At 42.3% G+C, this 23293-nt stretch overlaps 1 protein-coding gene across 1 annotated transcript in view; it reads left to right on the top strand.

Moving 5' to 3' along the window:
- The window catches only part of MED13 (mediator complex subunit 13), a 114600-nt gene that overhangs the window by 72080 nt on the left and 19227 nt on the right, over positions 1-23293 (top strand). The window contains exons 11-21 of the mRNA XM_089676646.1: positions 2764-2845; positions 3826-3947; positions 5450-5537; positions 6126-6328; positions 8954-9150; positions 9363-10288; positions 15903-16070; positions 16587-16810; positions 17014-17203; positions 17366-17804; positions 23056-23275. Coding sequence (XP_089532772.1) covers positions 2764-2845; positions 3826-3947; positions 5450-5537; positions 6126-6328; positions 8954-9150; positions 9363-10288; positions 15903-16070; positions 16587-16810; positions 17014-17203; positions 17366-17804; positions 23056-23275 — 2859 coding nt within the window. The remainder of the gene's footprint in view (positions 1-2763; positions 2846-3825; positions 3948-5449; positions 5538-6125; positions 6329-8953; positions 9151-9362; positions 10289-15902; positions 16071-16586; positions 16811-17013; positions 17204-17365; positions 17805-23055; positions 23276-23293) is intronic.

The raw sequence follows: 23293 nt of genomic DNA, 5'->3' as shown, positions 1-23293 counted from the left end.
AGAGCAACAGAAATTGAGGGGATACAAAGCCCATTGTGGGGGGACATGATAGTGAATCAGATTGTGGGAACAGGCTGGGAAGTAACTGGTGACAAGTAGGGCACACTGTGCTGTGAGGGACAGTCACATTTTTATTTTTTTTATGAATAGCTGCCACCAGTTTTTTACAGTCATTGGTCACAGCTATTCATGAATTGGCATAGTCTAGGGCAGTGTTTCTCAACTATTTTCAGTCAAACCACCCCTTAAAATCTGGAGGCACCTCAATCTAAAATATAAAACGAAAATGAATAGTTTTACACGTCACAGCAACATCCATGCACATAGAGATGCCCAACATTAGCAGTGATTTTCTTTTTACAAAGCAAATATACTTTTGGAGACTGGTTCTGACTAGCACTCAGGTGTTTCTCTTCTACCCCCCACTCATCTAATGTGATCCCAGTGCTGATGGAGAAGGTCAAGGAAGAAGTGCAGGTACCCAATGTCCTTCTTATCAACCATTGAGGTCATGCTCAAGGTGCCCAAGTTTGTAATGCTTCACAAAAATAACGTGGCTTTTCTGGCATAAAAAGACGGGCCTGATCCACTTCCTGGCTTGTTGACAATTTTTGGCTAATTTCGAGCAGCATTAGATTTTTGCCCAGGCACTCTGAAAGGATGTAGAAGGCACCCTGGTTGAAAGAGGCTGGTCTAGGGTTACTCCTCTGCTATAAATTCATGGTTGCTGAAGTGACCATGAGCTTTATAAGCAGACGGCAATGCGGCCGCTGTAAAGTTTACCGAGTTGGCCAGCTGCAAGCCGTTTTCACTTGTGGTAGTAAAAGGGTTTATTAAATTGGCAATAAGTAGTTTTCTGCCGCCCCTTTTTTTTCTTTTTTTTTTTTTTTCAATTACAAGTTGGCATTCTGAGAAGTTGGTGTTCTTTCCATGTTTGTGTTTATTGCGTAAACCTGAATGTTAAGACATGGACATGTTATATCAAAAGTTGGCCAGACCCCCTTCCTAGACCTCCCAATGCATGCATCTCGTACCCTGATCTGTGTACAACCCCAATTCCCAAAAAGTTAGCACACTACTACCAAATGTTTAAACTGAGAAATTGTACCATTTTAAGAAAAAAAAATAAGATAATTTTATAATTGATGGAAGCAACACATCTCCACTTCTTTTAACTACACTCTTTAAATGTCTAGGATCTGAGGAAAGCAGTTGTTCGATTTTTGCGAGAGGAATGTTGTTCCATTTTTGCCTGACATAGGATTCTAACTGCTTAACAGTCCTGGGTCGTCTTTGTTGTATTTTTGTTTCAAAATGTGCCAAATATTTTCATTTAGTGAAAGGTTTGGACTGCAGGCAGGCCAGTTAAGCACCTGGACTTTTCTATTATGAAGCTATGCTGTTGTCATAGAAGCAGTATGTGGTTTAGCCTGTCCTGATGACATATACAAGGCCTTCCCTGAAAAAGACGACATCTGGATGGGAGCATATGGTGTTCTAAAACCTGGTTGTATCTTTTACAAAAGGTTCTTCCAGCTCTTCCTTGTTAGTACCACTTACCGTATTTTTCGCTCCATAAGACGCACTTTTTTCCCCCCAAAAAAGGGGGGAAAATGTCAGTGTGTCTTATGGGGTGAATATGGAGCGGCCGGTCCGGTATTTCCACCGCCGCCATGTCAGAATACTGGGCCGGCCGCTCAGCTCTGCAGTGGGACCTTACCTGTTCCTCTATCCAGCGGCGCGCTGTCTTCCCGGCTTCTGTAGTGTGCGTGACAGCTGGGTCCCAAGTGCGCATGCGCAAGAAGCGGTGCTCTTTGTGAATGGTAAGGCGGTACCTGGGACACATGACAGATCCCAGAAGCCGCCGGACCAATCACAAAGCGCAGCGCTTCTCGCGCATGCGCACTGGGCATCGGGCTGTCCGCCGAGCGCCCACACTACAGAAGCCGGGAAGACAGCGCGCGGCTGGATAGAGGAACAGGTAAGATCAAAGAAAAACTCTCAATTTCAGGTACCCACTCCCCCTCCCTCCCCAAAGGTCAGCAGTCATCTCCTGTACTGTCCACAGTCTCTGGTCATCTCCTGTACTGTCCGCAGTCTCTGGTCATCCCTGTGCTGTCCGCAGTCTCTGATCATCCCTGTACTGTCCGCAGTCTCTGGTCATCTCCTCTACTATGTCTGCAGTCCATTAGTTCAGAATTTTTTCTTTCCTGTTTTCTGCCTCTAAAACATAGGTGCGTCTTATGGTCAGGTGCGTCTTATGGAGCGAAAAATACGGTACTTTGCCAGCTTTTTTTTGTCCTGTCCCAACTTTTTTGAGATGTGTTGCTGCCAATTCTAAAATACCTTATCTTTTCTAAAAATGGTATGTTTGTTCAGTTTGAACATTTGGTATGTTTTGTGAATAAAATATTAGCTTTTGAGGTTTGCAAATCATTACATTACATTTTTATGTAGATTTTACAGTGTCCCAACACTTTTTTGGAATTGGTTGTACTGAAGGGCAACTTTATTAACTTCATACATGTACTTTTAAGCATACTTATAATGGCACTGACTTCCTTTTGTATGGTAAGGTGACCTTGCTTTGTGGTTTTACTGAAATCTTTGTGCAAATGAAGTGTGTATTGCTTTTACATTATTATAGATTTTTGGTTTCTTTGTTTCAGCTGTTTATGTAATCTAAACATTAATCGTTTGTTGGTGTTGCTTTTTAGGCTGTGTTCATTTTCAGTATTCTAAAGCCTTCAATTCTCTTTGTAGGCTGATGACAACATGTCAAATGTTGCAGTGTTACCGCAAGTTGAAGACGCTATGTCATTATTTAGCCCAGCAGTTAAACAAGGTTAGTGTTACCATTTATCAATTTTGAAATGATAGAGCAAAGTTTAAAGTGATTCTTAGGCTCCATGCACACTGGGCGTTTTAATAACGCTGGTAGCGTTAGCTGTGTAAAGTCACATTAAAAACGTTGTTGCATTAACGTTTTGCTGCTCTTGCAGGGTTTTTTTAGCGGTTTTTTTTTTTGCCCAAAACACTTTCTTCTTGCTCAAGAAAATGTCCAAAAATGTGGTTTTACCGTGTTTTTCAGCATTTAGATGTTTTTTGTTTTTACAGCTAAAAAAACTCTTCTAGAAACCCACTAGTTCTGGGGGGGTTCATTCAAAAAAATGCCCCTGGCAAGAACACTGATTACAGCCTGTGTGCGCATGTTCACATAGGATAACATGCTGGTGAGTTTACTGGCTGCAGAAAAAAAACCCCAAAAGCCAAAAACAACAGTTGTAAAAACATCCAGTGTGCATGAGGGCTAAAAGTTTTAATTTTAAAAAAAAGTAAAAAAATAACAAACATGGTATACGTACCTGCTCTGTACAATGGCTTTGCACAGAGCAGTCCCGATCCTCTTCTACAAGCAAATTGCAAAATTTTTTTTTTTTTTAAGCCCGGTGTGCAAGTATTAGTATGAAGTCTAGCAGTTACTTATGGTATGCTTTAATGAAAGTGGGCACGCTCCTTGCAATAAATTTTACTATGCTTTATATCTCTGACCCAGAACAAGTATGCAAAGTTCTGACTTGCTTCGGACTTTGATCTGCTTACTTTTTCTGGGTCCGCAAATCAGAAAATTTTGAAGCCATTGATTTCATATTGCTGCCAAGCAACTAGCATTTTTAGAATGAGGATAGCAGTGGTTGCCCAGTACTTGTTATCACAGGTTAGGCTTTAGTAAAGACTCTTTATAAGCAAAGAAAAGAGCCCATATTATATACTTTTAATGTGTATATATAGTTTGTTTACATGTCTATCATCGGTTATTTGCAGAGTCTCAGCGACCATCTGCTCATGCCAGAACAGCATCCACTAGTCTCTTTCATGAAACTGACCTTGTTGTTTCTTATACTGATCTGGATAACCTTTTCAATTCTGATGAAGATGAGCTTACGGTATGTAACAACTTTATGGCTTGATCCACATTTACAATGACTGTATTTTGCCTCTAGGGATGTTGGGGAGTGGGGATGGTGTGTTATATAGCCCTTTTGGTTATTGGGTAAATTCTGTTTGAAAAATCAAATTGAAAAAGTTCTTTAACCACTTGCCTACCAGGCACTTATACCCCCTTCCTTACCAGGCCAATTTTCAGCTTTCAGCGCTGCCGCACTTTGATTGACAATTGCGCGGTCATGCAACATTGTACCCATATGAAATTTTGATCATTTTTTTCTCACAAATAGAGCTTTTCTTTTGGTGGTATTTAATCGCCACTGGGCGCTTTACTTTTTGCGCTATAAATTTAAAAAAAAGTGCAAAAAATTTGAAAAAAAAAAAAGTTTATTTGTTTCTTTTATAAAATTTTTCAAACAGGTATTTTTTCTCCACTGATTTGCGTTGATGAGGCGGCACTGATGGGCACTGATAGGCGGCACTGATGGGCACTGATAGGCGGCACTGATGGGCACTGATAGGCAGCACTAAAGGGCACTGATAGGCAGTACTAATGAGGTGGCACGGATAGGCGGCACTGATAGACAGCACTAATTAGGGGTCACGGATAGGCGGCACTGATATGCAGCACTGATAGGCGGCACTGATAGGTGACACTGATGATGGGTACTGATAGACGGCACTGACTGGCATCACTTCTGGGCACTGACTGGCGGCACTGACTGGCACAACCCCTGGGCACTGACTGGTGGCACTGACTGGCAGCACTGGTGGGCAGCACTGGTGGGTGGCACTGGTGGGCAGCACTGGTGGGTGGGCACAGGTGGGTGGCACTGGTGGGCACAGGTGGGTGGCACTGGTGGGCACAGGTGGGTGGGCACAGGTGGGTGGCACTTCTGGGCACATGTAGGTGGCACTTCTGGGCACAGGTAGGTGGCACTGCAGAGTGGCACAGGTGGGTGCACTGCTGGGCACAGGTGGGGGCACTGCTGGGAACGGGTGGGCGGGGCTAGTGGGCGCACTGCTGGGCGGAACTTGCGGGTGTCACTGCTGGGCACCGATCATCAGGGCACTGATCATCAGTGCCCTGATGATCGGTGCCGATCCCCGCTCTGACAACTGCCGGTTCTCGGCAGTACTTTCCTCACGATCTGACAGCGTGAGGAAAGTGCAGCCGAGAACCGGCACTTGCATTTCCCTGTGATCAGCGTGTCATTGGACACCGCTGATCACGTGGTAAAAGGCCGGTGGGATCGGCCTTTCACCACATCACGTGATCAGCTGTGTCCGTAGGACACAGCGATCACGGAGATCGCCGGGTGCGCGCCCCCTGGGGCGCGCAGGAGAGCGCGTTCTGGGAGGACGTCATATGACGTCCACTCAGAACTGGCCGGCCGCGGTGAAGCCGTCATTCGGCTATGCGCGGTCGGCAAGAGGTTAAGAGATCAGATTTTTTGTACAATATGAAATATGAGGTTTCCAAATTTTTTTTTTTTTTTAGCCGGGATTAAAAAGGACCCAGAATACTGATGACAAGAACAGCAGCAAGGACTCCAAATCTGTAAACCTAGACCCTCTGTCTTGCATAAGTAAGTACTATATTTCTTGCATTTTATATTAACCAGAAAAAAAGATTTAGTATTAGCATGTTGAATTTCTGTACGGAACATGTTTTTATTGAAATGCCAGGAACCATGTACAGATAGAAAAACCATTAAATGGAGATAAAATTAAAAAGTAGGCATTTCACTTTAGCTGTGTATTCTTCAAGTCTGTTTGAAAGCTAGCTTCAGGCACCTGCACATATATAGAGATCTGAGATCATTTTTTGATAATCTTTACAACTCGAGCCCAGTTCCTGGAAATCTTTTAGGAAACAACAATATTTAAACTGTCAGGATAATAATTCCAGAACAGCTCTAAGGAAAGGAAGATGTAAAAGATTATAATTGCAGAGTTGCATGACTTTTTTGTGTTTTTTAAAGTTGGCAAAGTACAGCATTAAAAGTGCCCTGATTATGGCTGTGGACTTGGCTTACTTACTGTGGGTTATGTTTTATATACCCAAGCTGCATTATAGCACCTGTTCAGCACTGGTGGCTATTGGCGTGATAACTTGCATATCCCATCCTTAAATACTGTGCAACTCAAAATAATTCTTCCAAATGATTCTCTAGGTACAGCTGATCTTCATAAAATGTATCCCACTCCACCATCTTTGGAGCAACACTTTATGGGCTTCTCTCCTATGAACATGAACAGCAAAGAATATAACAACATGGACTCCACACCAGGAGCAACAACACTTGATGGAATAACTGCTCAATTTAAAATAGAAGTTGAAGAGGGATTCTGCAGCCCCAAGCACACTGAAATTAAGGTAATCTATGTAAGACACTGCAGTAAACTGAAATCTGATTCTTGGCACACAGCTTTAGAAGTAATACAGATAAATAGGTCACCTCTTGTCTACCAAGGTATGTTTATAAACGTCACGGTAGGCAAGTGGTTAAATCAAGCTCACAGCTGCAGCAAGTGATATCGGCTTTAAGAGCTAGCAGAAGAGTTTCTAATAAATGTAGCTATGACTGAACATTGGAAAAAAGTTCTTGCTCTTAACTCTTCTGGGGTTATATAACTAATTCAGATACCATTATATTTATGAGAAGATGTTGGCCCTAAGAAACGATAAAATTTCTGGAAAATATGGACCACTTGGTTTGACATTAGACAAGCACACTAGTGTAATCACTTAGCCTTGTAATACAGCAATATTTAAGTACGATCTCTTCTGACTGCTGCACAGACATTAACTGTGCTCAAAATATTTGCCTTTCTAAATAATATCCAGCATATGTAGTTTACCTTTTTATTGAAACAAGAAAAAAAAAATGTGGGGGCCATACAAACTACAGCATACCATTTTGAGTTGCTGCAATGAAATTTCAGCAAAATGGACTAGCCTGCTGCATAATTTTTTCACTTTGATTTTTGGGGTGTCTTTGAATTCAGTAGGTTGATAATTTTTTTTTTCCATCAAATGATGGGGCATCCTTGCACATTACCCAGTCCATATCAGTATAGATATCCAGCATGATATTTTTCCCCATTAAAATATGTTGTGTTTTCAGAGTTTTTCTTTCGTTTTTTTGGAGCTGTGTGCATGTGTGCGCGTGTGTGTGTGTGTGTGTGTGTGTGTGTGTGTATAATAGCACAAAACAAAATGTATTCTGCCCCGCAAAAACATCATATAAAAAAGCGCAGCATAGGGCAAGCATGTGTACCTAAACAGCGTTTGGCCTGCACATGTGAGATATCGCTGCAAACATTGGAGTGAGGGCAGTAATTCTAGGGCCATAATTCATGGCTAAAGTGGTTGTAAATCTCAGACATGAAATATGAACAAAGCATATCCTACTATAGTGTGTACTTCTCTCATTTAAGAGCACTAAGTGTCATGTCTGTCTGCTGCTCCCTTCCTCTATCAGCATGAATCACTTCTGACAAGTTTTCCTGACACCAGGAGAAAAATGGTGATGGGGAGGGCCTCCAGCAGACTAATAGCCTCAGCTCTGTTCCTGTGTGGAGGGTGTGTGTGTGTCTTCCTTCCAATCAGCTCTCAAAACTCTCTACACTGCAGAGTGTAACTTTAGCTCTTCTCCCCCTTTTCTCTGAATTCTCAGACAAGCTGTAAAAATAAGCACTTTAAATGGATGTAGAGCAGAAAAGACTGGAGATAGACAGGTACAGCTTATGTAGGAGGATTTGTTTCATCTCTGTGTATCACCTGAGGCCAGTCACTTCACTGTGTATTATATGTAAGGGTTTACAATCACTTTAACTCTAAACTGATGGCTTTTAAAGCATTATGGGTACCATATTTTTTACAATTCCACAGGTGTTTGCATTTTTAAGACTTGGCATGCTTGGTATCTAGTTACTCTAAGCAACACCTCCTAATATACTTTACTGGAAAATGGGTATATTATAACGTTTGTGCTAAAATTCGTTTTGGTGTATTTTTTCCTGAAAATATGTATTTGATGAATGCACAAATATTGTGCGAAATATATTGCAACTATTTTCAGAAAATATGTACTTTTTGAAGGATTTACAGTGATATCTAAGAAAAGTAGATTTTAATGTGTGTAAGAAATGAACACTAACCTGGTAGATAAGTGGTCAAACAGCTCAGCTACAAACGTGTGTTTATTTTCGTCATAACTGCTATATAGATATTTGACATTAATCTTACTAAACACATCAGTGACCTTATTTTAAGAAGGTGACCTGAAATAACTGCTAGCACATTTAGACTTTTGACTGCTCTGCAATGACATTCTGTAAAATTATGCAGCCAGATAGAACTGGTGCTTTTAGCATCAGCTCTGTGACTATAAACTGATATATGCCAGTAATTTAGCTTTTCAACCAGAGGCTTTTTCTAGGATTAGCATTTTAATAAGTGGCGATCCTTTAAATATTTACTGTTGATTTTCAGACTCTATTAACACCTATGCATGAGTTAATAGGTTCTTAAAGAGCCTCAACATACAGAAGAAAACACATACCTATGCTTCTTTTGGGCAATACCATGCTTCCTAATGAACATCCTGTGTTGTGATGTGCTGAAGTTCATGTATTTTACACAGTGTGCGCAGTAGGGTGCTGTTCAGAAGTGATTATGCACATGCTAACATGTCATAACGTGCCTGTACCTAGGTGTAGAGGGTGTTTTATTGCAACATACTCCTTCATTGTTTCCCTTTTTTGTTTTTCCTCTCTCAATTTTTAAAATTGTTCAGCTTGAGTACTAGGATGCCTTGTCAAATATATCTGTGCCAATATAATATTGCAAAATTCTGTTTTTCTTAATGTAAGTACACTGCCTCCACACCACCATCAAACGCATAGTGTAAGTAATATTTGTTTATAGTTTACCATAATGCAGCTGGTATAGAGCTAGTGTGCTATTCCACTAAACGAATTGTTTTCTTTGTGGCAGGATTTCTCCTTTGTATACAGGCCAGAGACATGTCAAGTGATGGTGGGGTGTTCCATGTTTGCCCCTTTAAAGACTCTTCCTAGCCAGTGTTTGACACCCATCAAGCTGCCAGATGAGTGCATTTACCGTCCCAGTTGGACTGTTGGAAAGTTAGATCTTCTTCCTCCTGTAGCTGCAATGCCCTTCATTAAAGATGGGTAAGTTTATTGAACATTTTTATATTTGAGTAGGTCTATTTCGGGTTTTCATCCATATGTAAAATACAGTATGTGAGCATTGGCTTTTGGCTTACTACACCTAGCAGTACTTTTTCTCTCTGTTAGTAATATACTCTTACCTAGTTAAAGTATTAACTACTAAAATTATGTAGTCTTTAGCCCCATCCTGACACAGCTTTTTTCTCTTTCAGGAATATTTCTAGTGTCAGCAGTGCAATCGATCAAGAATATGTACAGACTTACACACCACAGACCCATACACCATTTGGAATGTCCAATAGTGCCCCACCAAGCAATGGTGGGGCAGGTATCCTTCCTTCTCCTGCTACACCTCGCTTTTCTGCTCCAACTCCAAGGACTCCACGAACACCACGTACTCCAAGAGCAGGTGGTGGTCCAGCCAGTGTTCAGGGATCAGTCAAATATGAAAATTCTGATTTGTATTCTCCAGCCTCAACACCATCAACTTGCAGACCATTGAACTCTGTAGAGCCTGCCACTGTACCATCAATCCCAGAGGCCCACAGCCTTTACGTTAACCTCATTCTTTCAGAGTCTGTGATGAATCTGTTTAAGGATTGCAATTTTGATAGCTGCTGTATCTGTGTTTGCAATATGAACATTAAAGGAGCAGACGTTGGAGTGTATATCCCTGATCCTGCCCAGGAAGTACAGTATCGCTGTACATGTGGCTTCAGTGCGGTAATGAATCGTAAATTTGGCAACGGTTCAGGCTTGTTTTTGGAGGATGAGCTTGATATAATCGGGCGACACACGGACTGTGGTAAGGAAGTGGAGAAGCGTTTTGAGGCCCTAAGAACTGCGGGAACAGATAACACTGGGCTACGGGATCCTGAGAAAATGCCCGATGAGTTGATACTACTTCTCCATGATCAATGCACTAATTTATTCTCTCCATTTGGAATAATGGATCAAGAGCCAGTAACCAAAACCAGCATTGTGAGCTACACATCACGTGTGGAAGAACAGGACTGTTGCAATGATTGCTACTTGGCACTGGAGCATGGACGACAGTTCATGGACAACATGTCAGGAGGCAGAGTTGATGAAGCACTTGTTAGAAGTTCTTGCTTACATAGCTGGTCTAAAAGGAATGGTAAGTGTGACAGTTCTACTACGGTATTTGATGTCAGTATTTGTCAGATTGAGTAATATGTTGAAATGACTGCAGTGTATTTTGCAGAAGGGTAGTTGATACAGTGTCCTGTGTCACACAGAGTTTTTGTGGCTAAGGGCTTTGTTAAAGTGATTCACTAGGAAAAACATCATTTTTTGTTTTTTGACAGAGGGGGCAAGTCCCTCTGGACTCCGCAGGGGTTTTAATGCCGTGTCCTTGCTGGGGAGGTTCATTTTTCCAAATGTTTAGTGTTGTCTTAGCACAAGAGACTAGAGGAAATCATTCAATAGGATTATCTGTTCAATACAACTGTATTAAGAGGGGAATTCCCTTTGTGTTTGGAGATTTCCTCTAAAATCCAGTTCCTTCCCCAATGGTGCATGGACAGTAGATCACATGGGGGGAAAAAAGCAAGGGTTTAAGTTCTATCCAAACAAAGTATGTACGGCTTTTTTTTTTTTTTTTTTTTAAGAGGTTTGAAACCCGACCGCAAACATTTTTAATACATTTTACCAATTCTTGGATGTGGTGGTTGCAATAGTTTTTCTTTTTAGGCTATATTTTCTTGAATTTCACATGGTGATCTAGCCAGAAAGTCTGTTCAACAAAACAAGCTTTTCTGCAGATGTAGCAGTTACAGGATTGAGATAAACCATTTACCACTGGCGGGATGCTTACAGCGTTCAGCTTTTATTTATCCCCTCCCCCCAGACTGACTGATGTGGCTGTCCAAAGAGGCTCCCTGTGCTCATTCATCCAAAGTAGGGGCAACCTAATACAGGAGGTGTTACTGGCCAGATCACCAGGTGAAAACGGGGAAAAAGCCTAAAGAAGAATACTAATGCAGCCACCACATCTAAGGATTGGTTAGCTGCAATATATTACATTTTTAGTTTTGGGTATAATACTGCTGTAAAGTGGTAATAAAGGCTGAAGGTTTTTTAACTTCATGCATTCTATGCATGAAGGCCAAAACCTTGTGGGTGCAGCTTAACCCCCCCCCCCCACCCCCCAGACTTACCTGAGCCCCATCTCGATCCAGCGATGCACACAGCAGCCTCAGCTGTTCTTGGACTCTTAACCTCTTTGGCTCACGCAGTGGCGGGAGTAATTGGCTCTTGCTGCTGTCAATCACAGCCAGTGAGCCAATGAAGAGAGCGGGAATGGGGCCGAGCAATGCTCTCTGTGTGTGAATGGACAATATCCATTCACAGATGTGCGGTTCAGGAGTGAGCCTGCTCGAGTGCCCCCATGGCAAGAAGCTTGCTGTCGTGGGCACTTGGGGGGGTAGGGGGGCAAGACCGCCTGGGGGGGAGAGTAGGGGCAAAAAGGAGAGGATTAGGGCTCCTCTGTGCCTACACACAGCTGGTAAGAATATGATTGTTTTTTGCCTTTAGGCCCGATTCACACCTATGTAGTTTGCGTTTGATCCATCTTTGCATTTCACTTTGCGTTTTTACACACCCAGTTTTTTTTTTTTGCTGACCTTTAACCGCATTTTGCGTTTTTTTTGTTTTTTTTCTTTCGTTAAATGGGGTATGTTTTGTTACTCAGCAGAATAAAAATGCAAAATGCAGCAAAAACACACTACGCTGTGTTTCAGCAGCATCTCCTTTGAACTCTATTGTAGCAAAAACGCTGCTTTCTGAATTTAAAAAAGTCCCTTTCCAAAGACGCGGCAGCTGAAAAATGCATAGATGTGAACCTTTCCCATAGGAAACCATGTTAAATGGACTGTAGTGCATTTCTGCAAAAAGCAATAAAAAAATACATCGGTGTGAACTAGGCCTTAGAATCACTTTACCCCCTATATGTAACCCACAAGGAGAAATACTTGGCTTCCTCTTTTGAGCCTAACTGCATCCTTGCTTGGGCCAAAATAATTTTTTACAAACGGTTTCCTTTACTAATTTTTGTTTCCGTGGTCAGTGCTATAAATTGCATTGTAGCATCAGCTATATGCAGCATGCAGCACTGTGTTCTGGCAGCGGTACTGGACTTCTGCCAGAACAGAATTGAGTCGGGATGAGTTTTTCTCTGGTATTCGTGGGGAGCATTGTATTTCTATCAGTGAATACAAGGCTTCCTCTCATTAGCTGAGGTGGCGATTGTGACACCATCCATCCACTTTTCCACAGCAGCCAATCAGCGTAGCCCTTTTATCCTTTAAAAAAAAAAAAAAAGCTTACCTGCAAATGGCCGAGAAGGACACATCTCTGCTCCATTTTGTTTTTTTATTATTATTATACAGGATTTCTATAGCACCAACAGTTTGCTCAGCACTTTACAATATAACGGGAGACAATACAGCAACAATAAAGTTCAATACAAGAGGGAAAGGAGGGCCCTGCTCCTTGGAGCTTACAATCTAGGACGTTTTGGCAGCATAATGAAAGTCCCTGCACTGCTGTGTGAACACGGCACTCCATACTCTATGTAGCTGGTGCTACAGTAGTTTTATACAGCACTGACAGCAGCCACAGCAGTTAGTAAAGGAAATAATATTTAGGTCCAGCTTGGCCCAAATGAAAGAGAAAAGAAGGAGTTAGGTTTTATTCCAGTAAACATGAATAATTTTTACCGCACCCCATCCATAGGCAGGATGGTCTGCGTGTTAATAATCTGCTGCTGGATGTTGAACATCTCCATAGATTACTTTTCTTAAGATCGATGTTAAACTTAATGTGACCACATAACAGAAATCCTACCATTAAAACATAACCTAGTTTCCTCATTTATTGTTTATAAAGTAAATTGTAAACACTGATATTAACATGTTTCCATGTTGGGAGAACTTGTGCCTGCTAAGTCTGGTTTTAGGTTTATGGATAGGGTCAGTTAGGTTTATAGGTGGGCAGCATGAATGCACACAGATGCGATTTGTTTCCATGTATTTTGATGTGATTATTTTAAGGTCTAGTATTGTCTGTCGGTGTAATTTAGACGACAAGCAAGCCAGTTGTAGACTTGTTATGGGATGATTAGTGCTGTGATATGTTCTGCTGCATTTGTGGTGGGTACATGCTTAAGCCTAAAAGACTCGCTGTGATTGGTATTAAGAGAAGAGGCAAAAAAAGAAAACCATAAACAAAAACTTACATACTCACCTAGGCGAATGCACCATCGATCTGATGTTGCATCTGTTCCCCAAGCTGAGAACCGAGCATTCAAAGGCCCCTAATTGCTCGATCAGACTCTGGCTCTCTCCTCTGCCACCAGGCTGTGGAGGGGGCAGGAGTGGCTGGCTCAGGCTCTCAGTAGCCCCTTGAGATGCTGAGCCGGATGCCAGTGAGGAATCTGGGTGGATCCCATGGCCTGGGTCCTAATATTTGTTGTGCAAGATGTGCTGTTGACCTAAGAGCTTGGTTTAGAGGAACTCGAAAGTCAATGTTGCCTTCTCTCCTAGTGATATAATGAGGACAGAATGATCATGTGACAAACTGTCTGACGCTCTGGTTTCTTTGCTAGGAATTAAAAAAAAAAAAAAAACACCCTGGTCAGGGATGTAGTTTGTCAAAACCAGAACTTCAGTTCAAAACTTCAAAGACGGTGTTTGCTGTTGTGACACAAAAATTTCTTTCAAACTTTTAACTTGTGAATTCCATATCTGAAGTACAGTAAAAGATAAAAATTCCTCTGTCCCCTTTTTCTCACTGTTTTCTAAAAAAACGGGCGTCCCGCAGAGTGGTTGGGGTTATGAGGGTGCACTGGGAGGTTCCCTTAGTAATAGTCTTTATCACTATCCAGAATCACATGTCTGCACTCTGTTCTTTTACTTGCTGCAGCTTCTGGAAGTATATAAATCTGATTAGCTGACTGTCATATGGAAGTGGTCTGGCAGCTGCTGATGGAATCACACATCCCCGTAACTGTACCACTATCTTTTATCTCCGTAACATCTCAAATACGTCCGTTCCTAACCCCAGACACTACTAAACAACTCATTCACTCCCTTATTATCTCACGACTCGACTACTGCAACTCCCTTCTCACCGGCCTACCTCATCACAGACTATCCCTGCTTCAGTCTATCCTGAACTCGGCAGCCAGACTCATCCACCTTACTAATCGCTCCAAATCTGCCACCCCCCTCTGTCATTCCCTCCACTGGCTTCCGATTGCCCAACACATTAAATTCAAACTACTAACATTAACGTACAAAGCTATTCATAACACTGCCCCAAACTACCTCACCGACCTGATACCCAAATACCGCCCAACACGTACTCTTCACTACCCAATCCATCAGACTGTCCCCTACCCTCCTCACATTTAGGCACACCCTGAAAACCCAACTCTCTCCACTCCTCCTACCACTCCATCCCCCACAGCCATTTCCTCCTGTACCACTACCCCCTCCCTCCTAGATTGTAAGTTCCAAGGAGCAGGGCCCTCGAACCCCTCGTGTATTGTTACTGTATTGTCTCATGTACTGTCTCCCTCTATAATGTACAGTGCTGAGCAAACTTTTTGGTGCTATATAAATACTGTATAATAATATGATGAAAAAAGTTTATTGAAAAAATAAAGTGTAAAAAAATGAGTTACACAACCAAGCTCTTAAAATCCCCCCCCCCCCCCCCCCCGATAATATGGAGTACCCTTATACACGTGTATGAATGTTAATTCACGCATCAAAACATTTTGAGTTCTGTACACGTTACGTATCGCATATTCGTGCAAGCGCCAGAGTGCGAACCAAAATTCTAGGCCCCACTACTCACGTTTTACCTCTAAACTATTGACCTGTAGGGACTTTTAAAACATCACCTTTAGAAAATAGAGTACCTAAGTTTGTCGCTGCTTGACGGTGCACACAGTTTTAGTGGCATTTGGTTAACTTAGCTCAACCTTATCTTTTTATAGTATACCAAAAAATTGGGTAATATTCCATTTATAGTATAATTGACTTTAGTGTACTTTAGTATAATTTTTGTGTCTTGTAAACTATTGTACAAATATTGTGTAACGCGAAAAATTGGAACTACAAGGATTTATTTTCTAGGGCAGCCTTTTTCAACCAGGGTGCATTTTGGGTTCTTCCAGGGTTCCTTGGCAAATACCTAAAAAATCTACCCAAATTACACAAACATTGTCCGCAAGCTGGCAGATGGTTCAAGCCTGCATTTGTTTTTGTTACACAAAGCCACTGGTTTTTATTGTGAAACGTTACAACTTGGGGCACAGTGTGGACCACTGGCTTCCTAACAACTGATGACGTTGTTGGCTTATAAGTCGGATGATGGGTGCCTGCACAGAATTCTTGTTTGCTAATGTGATACCGCTTCTGTTGGAAAGGGGCAGGAGAGGGGCAAAGTGAGGGAGAACAACAGAGAAGAGAAACGCAGGAATACTTGTACCAGCATGCAAAGGTATATTTGCTTTGTAAGAATGAATTACCTAAGATGTTGGGAATCCTACATGTGTGGATGCTGCATGTCAAACTGTTTATTTTTTTTTTTACATTTTAGAATGGGGCATCTCGAGGTTGTCCTAAAGTTTCCCTACCTGCACACTTCTTTTTTTTTTTTTTTTTTTTTTTCCCACTTGCTACACTTTGTATGACTTGAGACATTTTTGTTTTCTCCTGTAGCGATCGACTCAAGCAAACAGTGTTCCCAAGACATCCTGCGTATGCTTCTTTCATTGCAACCTGTTCTGCAGGACGCAGTTCAGAAAAAGCGGACTGTGCGATCTTGGGGAGTGCAAGGGCCTTTAACATGGCAACAGTTTCACAAAATGGCTGGCCGTGGGTCATATGGTAAGAATGTTATTTTTTTTTTCTTTTCCCCCCCAGTGGTACAGAGTTGTTTTATGTGGAACCGTTAGCCCCGCACATTGGTTAAAGCAGTAGTAAAGTCAGCTTAAGAAAAAAATGCCCCCTTGAAAGTTTTGGTCATAATGTACTAATATCCCCAACATACTAGTATATTCTGAGAGACTTGCCTACAAACGAAGCCCTTCAGCGCTAGACTGTCATGCCCCCTTCATTACTTGCTGACAGGCGGGGAGGATGGGGGCCTTTATGACAGAAGGGTCTCTTCTGTTGTAAAAACCCTGCCTGTCAGCGTATTTTTTTTCAGTAGAAAGTTTACTATCACTTTAAAATGCACCAGACAATGGCAGAAGCTTGGATACCGCCAAAGCATATAAAGCTGCAGAATGCATTTCAAACTTTTGGTGTTACTACTCAAATTGCAATACTTTATTTAATATAAAAATCATTAACATTCAGTAAATTGTAAGTTTTCAGTAACTTTTGATCTTGTTTTCTTAGGAACGGATGAATCCCCAGAACCACTGCCAATTCCTACATTTCTGGTAGGGTATGACTATGATTTTCTGGTGCTTTCTCCATTTGCTTTGCCTTACTGGGAAAGACTCATGCTGGAGCCATATGGTTCTCAACGAGATATTGCTTATGTAGTGGTGTGCCCAGAAAACGAGGCTCTCTTAAATGGCGCCAAAAGCTTTTTTCGGGATCTCACTGCAATGTACGAGGTAAGAAAAGTGCACCGAATAACTTGCATTTATAAAGTAGCAACATAATTTGCAAAATAGTACAACAAACGGGTCAATATATTTCCACTACAGTACAAAGGTAACCACTTATTGCTGTAGTGTTTATGCAGACATCCATTAGCGTGTTAATTTCTACTGCTGTATTTTTTCCTGCTGTTTAATTCACGTACGGTGTCTTTTAGTCTTGTAGGCTTGGACAGCATCGTGCAATTTCCAAACAACTAACAGATGGCATTATGCGAGTTGGGGCCAATGCAGCAAAAAATGTTTCAGAAAAGTCAGTTACAGAATGGTTTTCTCAGGCAGCTAATGGCAACAATGAAGCATTCACCAAACTGCGACTGTATGCTCAAGTGTGCAAATATGAACTAGGTATAGTCTTTTTTGCCTTTGTCTGTTTAACAAATGTGTTTTTAACTGTTACATATATACCATTTTTTCATCATCAGACCTTTAATACTACATGCAGTGTGTTTTACTGATATTTACAGATATGATGTATGGTAAATATTAATGATTAATATTCTTCTTTAGGTCCATACCTTGCCTCTCAACCACTGGACAACTCTTTACTCTGCCAACCCAACCATGCACCCTCTATTACCCAGGCAGCATCCTCACAGCCAACCCCACCAGTGAGCACTGGTAACCCAAGCACTCCTTCCTCCTTGACCCCTGCTCCAACAACTAACTCAGCAGCAGCAACGCCAAACAATAGTACTTTGCCTTCTGCACCTGCAACAGGCCTCCCTGCTCCTACTACTGTGGCTAATTCCATAACTGGAAACAAAAGCAGCAGCTTTCCTCCCTATGGGAGCCTGAATAACAACAGCAGTTCAATCCCAGCACCGGTTACCTCTGCTCAGAACAATCAAGCAGGGCAGCAGCCACAGAGCATGCAACAAACCACTGGAGTGACAAGTGAACAGGCTGCAGCTGCTGCTGCTGCAGCTGCAACTGAGGTAACAGAAAGGTAAGCCTCAAATTGCTTTTCTGATTTTATACATTCTCAGCTATGTTGTAGCTTGTTAAATGGTTACTTTGTTAGTATAAGAATAGCACCTGTCTTTCTTTATCAAACATCTTGGGACACACAGCATATTCATAGCCATATCATGGGGCTATGCTGCCACCTTCAGGTGATTGGACACTGGCAAAAAGACAGGAAGCCCCCTTCCAGGAATCAACTCTCCCAGTTAGGCAAGGCTTCAGTGTTTTTTTTTTTTTTGATGGACATATCTGTGCAGCTTTCCTCACAAAAGTAGTTTGGTTCCCAACAGTTCCATCTGGGATCAGAAGCTTGGCTTTATGTAGCTCTATTGCTTTTCAGTGCTGGAGGTAATACCTGGATCCCACTCTGGACACATGGGGATGGCCTGTAATATTGCTGGTCAGCGCTAGACCCTGCACAATGATAAATTGCCTGGTGAACCGATAGGATGCTATATAGGTCCAGGGCAGTGACCCCAGCTGGGGAGTCGAGGCCCTTGTGGGAAAGCCTGCTGTGATGGACGAAGAAAGAACCTCCTCGGGGTCCTGCAACAGGAATGGTGCTTGTCCTGGGGTAGCCCCATATGGCTGTTGAAGCCAGGGTCTTGGAAAATAGGGACCTTTTTTTCGGTCATACCTATGCTACTGAAGGCTGTGAAAGTGACTTCATGGAAGATTTACCACAGAATTTGCTTGTGTATGCTTAAGGGTCAGATTTGGGCCTTGGCAGACTTTTTTTCATAGACCGACTGCTTCACATTCCTTGGTGCATGTTTTTTTGCAAGGTGTCACACGTATTGTTCCACCAGTCAGCACTCCATTGCTTTCATGGGACCTCAGGTTTGTACAGCCCTATTTCCAAAAAAGTTGGGATGTTGTGTGAAGCCTACATAAAAATAGAATGCAATGATTTGCAAATCAAATGAACTCATATTTTATTCACAGTAGAAAACCTATTAAATGTTTAAACTGACAAAATGTACCATTTTATTTAACAAAAGAAAAGGTAATTTGAAATTCATGGCAGTAAAACAATTCAACACAGTTGGTACTGGGCCGTGTTTATCATGGTGTAGCATCCCCCCCTTTTTTAACCACTTGCCTTCCGGGCACTTATACTCTCCGCCCCCCAGGCCATGTTCAGCTTTCAGCGCTGTCACACTTTGACAATTGCGCGGTCATGCAACACTGTAGCCATGTTTTTTATCATTTTTTCCACACAAATAGAGCTTTCTTTTAGCGATATTTTATCACCCCAGGGTATTTTATTTTTTGTGATATAAATAAGCAAATAAAAAAAAAAAAAAGTTTTTCTTTCTATTATAAAATTTTGCAAATGGGTAATTTTTCTCCTTTGCTGATGTGCGTTGTTGAGGCGGCACGGATGAGGTGGCATTGATGGGTGGCACTGCTGTGCATAGGTGGGTGGTATCATTTCTCTGACAACTACCGGTTATTGGCAGTGCTTTCCGCACGCTGTGACAGCGTTACAGGAAAGTGCAGCCGATAACCGGCAGCTGTATTTACCGGTGATCTGCTGTGTCATTGGACACAGCCGATCACGTGGTAAAAGGTCACTGTGATTGGCAGTTTATCATATCACGTGATCAGCTGACACAGTTGGACACAGCGATCACTGGGGGTGCACAGGATGCGTGTTCTGGAATGATGTCCATGGACATCCTCCCAGAACTAGACAACCGTGCTGTAGCCGTCTTTCAGTAGGGAAGAGGTTAACAATGCTCTAGTCATCTGGGAGTTAAAGTGGAGTTCCAGTCACACTGAAAAAATAAGTCAGCAGCTACAAAAACTGTAGCTGCCGACTTTTAAAAAATGGCCACTCACCTGTCCCGCAATCCCGCGGTGTCCTCCCTGCAGTCCATCACTAGTCATCGTAAGTTCCAGGCGCCGGCATCTTCAGTGTGGGCACCCGGCTGTGACAGCTTGCGGCTTCACAGCCGGGTGCCCACTGCACATGTGCGAGTAGCGCTGTGCTTCCTGAATGGCCATGTAGTCTTTGAGGACCTGTCATGTGTCCCAGAAAAGTACGTAGAGGAAGGGGGGAGGACAACTTCCGCTTCCGATCACCTAGGTTATCGCAGCTGTAGTGGGAGTGGGTACCTGTCAATTTTGGGTACCCCCGCTCCCCTAAGATGCCAATCCTTAACCCCCCTGGCGGTATTTCCGAGTGTAGCTCGGGGTAAAGTTTCAGCATCAAAAGCGGTAACCCCGAGCTACACTCTGGTTTACCATGCGGTGCTACTCCGTGATCCCCCGGTCACTTTACCTTGTCCTGCGCTCCCGCGATGTCCCTTTTGCAGTGTCCCCGACAATGTAATCCAGCGGATGCTGTCATCTGGGTTCCGTCCTCTGCGAGCATCGGGACGTACGGGGGATGGAACGGCGGGAAATTTGAAAATGACATATTGGAACATTCACTCAATACACTAACATCACATAGTAAAACATTACTGTATCAAACCATTTCACATACATTTTGTCCCTAGTGCTTTGTCCTGTGCCCTGCCTGCATTTTTACTGTTCTTTCTGCCTGGAAACTGAGAAAAGTCCATGGCGTCCAAAAAATGTCCCTTTAGGTCAAAAGTGGTTTTAGACCAGCTAGAGAACAGAGATGGTAAATCAGAACCACTTGCAGAATTGAGTGATAATGATTCGTGGGGAAATTCGTCATCAGACACTGAAAACTATTTTGCGACTTTGCTCAGTGATGTGTGAACTTGGCGCTATATTTCAAACTTCAGTGTTTTTGGTTTGATTATATTATTGAATTAAATTATTATAATATTTTTTATGATTATTAAATTATAATTTATGATTTCGGTTTTCAAATTTTATCATACCCGGGATGTTTACTAGACTCTTGTTCGGACAGATTTTAGTGAGTTATTCCTAAAAATTACAGGCCTACAATAAAAAAAATACACATTTCAATGCAAAAAAATGTACCGCTTTGAGCACAGAAATATGGACATAATCCGATCACTAGGGAGGTTAATGGGGAGCGGGCGACCAGTCTTTGAAGCGGAACTTTCCATTTTGGGTGGAGCTCCGCTTTAAGTAGACCAGTTGTTGGAGTTCTGGGAGAGGAATGTTGTCACATTCTTGCCAGATATAAGATTCTAACTACTTGGCAGTCCTGGGTCCTCTCTTCCATATTTGAAAATATTTGGCACATCTTGAAATGCCAAAAAAAAAAATGGTGAGAGGTCTGGATTGTAGGCAGGCGAGTTAAGCACCTGGACTCAACTATGAAGTCATGCTCTTATCGTAGATGCAATATGCGGTTTAGCATTGTCCTGTAATTTTTCCCTGAAAACAAAAGTCGCCTGGATGGTAGCATATGCTGCTTTAACTACTTGCCGACCGCAGATAGCCGAATGACGGCTACACTGCGTCCGCCCAGTTCTGGGTGGGCGTCATATGACGTCCTCCCAGAATGCGCTCTCCTGCGCGCCCCCCAGCTAATCACATGATGTGGTAAAAGGCCAATCACAGCGGCCTTTTGCCACGTGATCAGCCATGTCCAATGACATGCTTATCACCGGGAAATGCTATTGCCGGTTCTCGGCTGCACTTTCCTCATGCTGTCAGATCGTGAGGAAAGTACTGCCGAGAACCGGCAGTTGTTAGAGCAGGGATCGGCATCGATCATCAGGGCACTGATGATCAGTGCCCAGCAGTGCCACCCACAAGTTCCGCCCACCTGTGCCCAGCAGTGCACCCACTAGCTCCGCCCACCTGTGCCACCCATCAGTGCCACCCACCAGTGCCCAGCAGTGCCACCCACCAGTGCCCATTTTTTTTATCAAGATTCTCTAAATCTTTTGGTGATATATACTGTAGATTGATATATGATATAAGTCTTTACGTTGAGCAATGTTATTATGGAATTGACAATTTTTAGATGTGGTTTTTCGTGTTGGTGAACCTCCGCCCATCTTTTGCTTCTAAGATACTCTGACTCTTTAAGATACTCTTTTTATGCCCAGTCATGTTACGGACTTTTTGCCGATTAACTGAATTAGTTGCAAAATGTTCTTCCAAATATTCCTTGTTATTACCACTTACTTTGCCTGCTTTGTGTTGCCCGTCCCAGCGTTTTTTGTTGCTGCCATCAATTTCAAAATTACTTTTTGTTTATCATGGTGCATTTACTCAAATTAAAGGTTTGTATGTTTTCTATTGTGAATAAAATATGTAGTTAATAAGATTTGTAAATCATTGCACTCTGAGCCATCTGAGATACTAATTTAGTCCTTATGACTTGGAAGGTTATTTTTCTGGTTGCCATTACTGGCTCGCATAGTTTGGGAATTTGCTGCTTCTTCCTGTAGTTACTTTTCCTGATGCTTCACCATAACAAGGTGGTTCTACGGTCTCACATCAGTCTTTGAATGTGGTTTGTGCTATCAGATGTTGCCTAAAGTCAACTGCTGTAATTTGTCAGTCAGATTTCCTCTGTGTTTTTTTAAAGGCCCAAGGAAGGATTATGCAGCTTCCATGTCTACCATTTCTCATTGAATCCATCAGCTTATTTTTCAGGCTTATGATCTAAAGGGCAAAGTTCCACTTTTCAGTGAAGGGTCATTCGACCAGAAGTGTGGGTGCTTTCTGGGGCTATTCAACATCAGGCTTCAGTAGCTCAAGCTGGTATCTGGTCTTCAAGTTCATACTGTTAGCATCCACTTGGCAAAACTCTAAGGACGCTACCTTTTGGATGTCATGTTTTGCAGGTTGTTGTGTGAGGTTCTGACCTGTTCTGGTTTAAATGTCTGGGCTAGTTGACTTGTTGCTCCCTCATATTCTGTGCTTTCAAACCTTCCTGTCATAATGGATATGAAAATGATGTGTCCTGTGATGTACGATAAAGATGGCTTGGCCTGTTTACTTTTTCTTGGAGTACATCAGACACAGAGATCCCATCTCTCTTCTGCAAAGACTAGCCCTGCTTAATAGGGAGGGGTTATGCTTAGGAGAGAACATTGTCAGTGTCCAATTACCTGAAGGTGGCAGCATTACCCTATTGCAATGGATATGAAGATGCTCTGTGTCCCATGATGTATTCCATGAATAGGATTTACAGGTAAAGCAAAAATTCCATTGTTTTAATTATAGAATTCTAGGGAGGCTGATGCAATATAACAAATATTCTACCAAATACAAATTCATTATGCAAATATAATATAATTATCAACTGTTTTCTATTTTTGCAGTACTATGGACCGTGATAAAGTTGGCGTTCCAACAGATGGGGAATCTCACGCTATCACCTATCCACCAGCCATTGTGGTGTATATTGTTGATCCTTTTAATTATGAAAATAATGAGGAGGGCTCAGGTTCATCTAGTGTCTGGACTTTAGGGCTTCTCCGCTGCTTTCTGGAATTATTGAACACTCTACCACCACACCTTCGCAATACAGTCTCTGTCCAGGTAGGGTTTGTTTCCATT

The sequence above is a fragment of the Staurois parvus genome, unplaced genomic scaffold (assembly GCF_062004578.1).
Source record: "Staurois parvus isolate SC_StPar_1 unplaced genomic scaffold, SC_StPar_1.0 ptg000172l, whole genome shotgun sequence".
NCBI classification, from domain to species: Eukaryota; Metazoa; Chordata; class Amphibia; order Anura; family Ranidae; genus Staurois; species Staurois parvus.
Note: the sequence above shows the minus strand (reverse complement) of the source record. Positions and strands in the feature narration are given on the sequence as shown.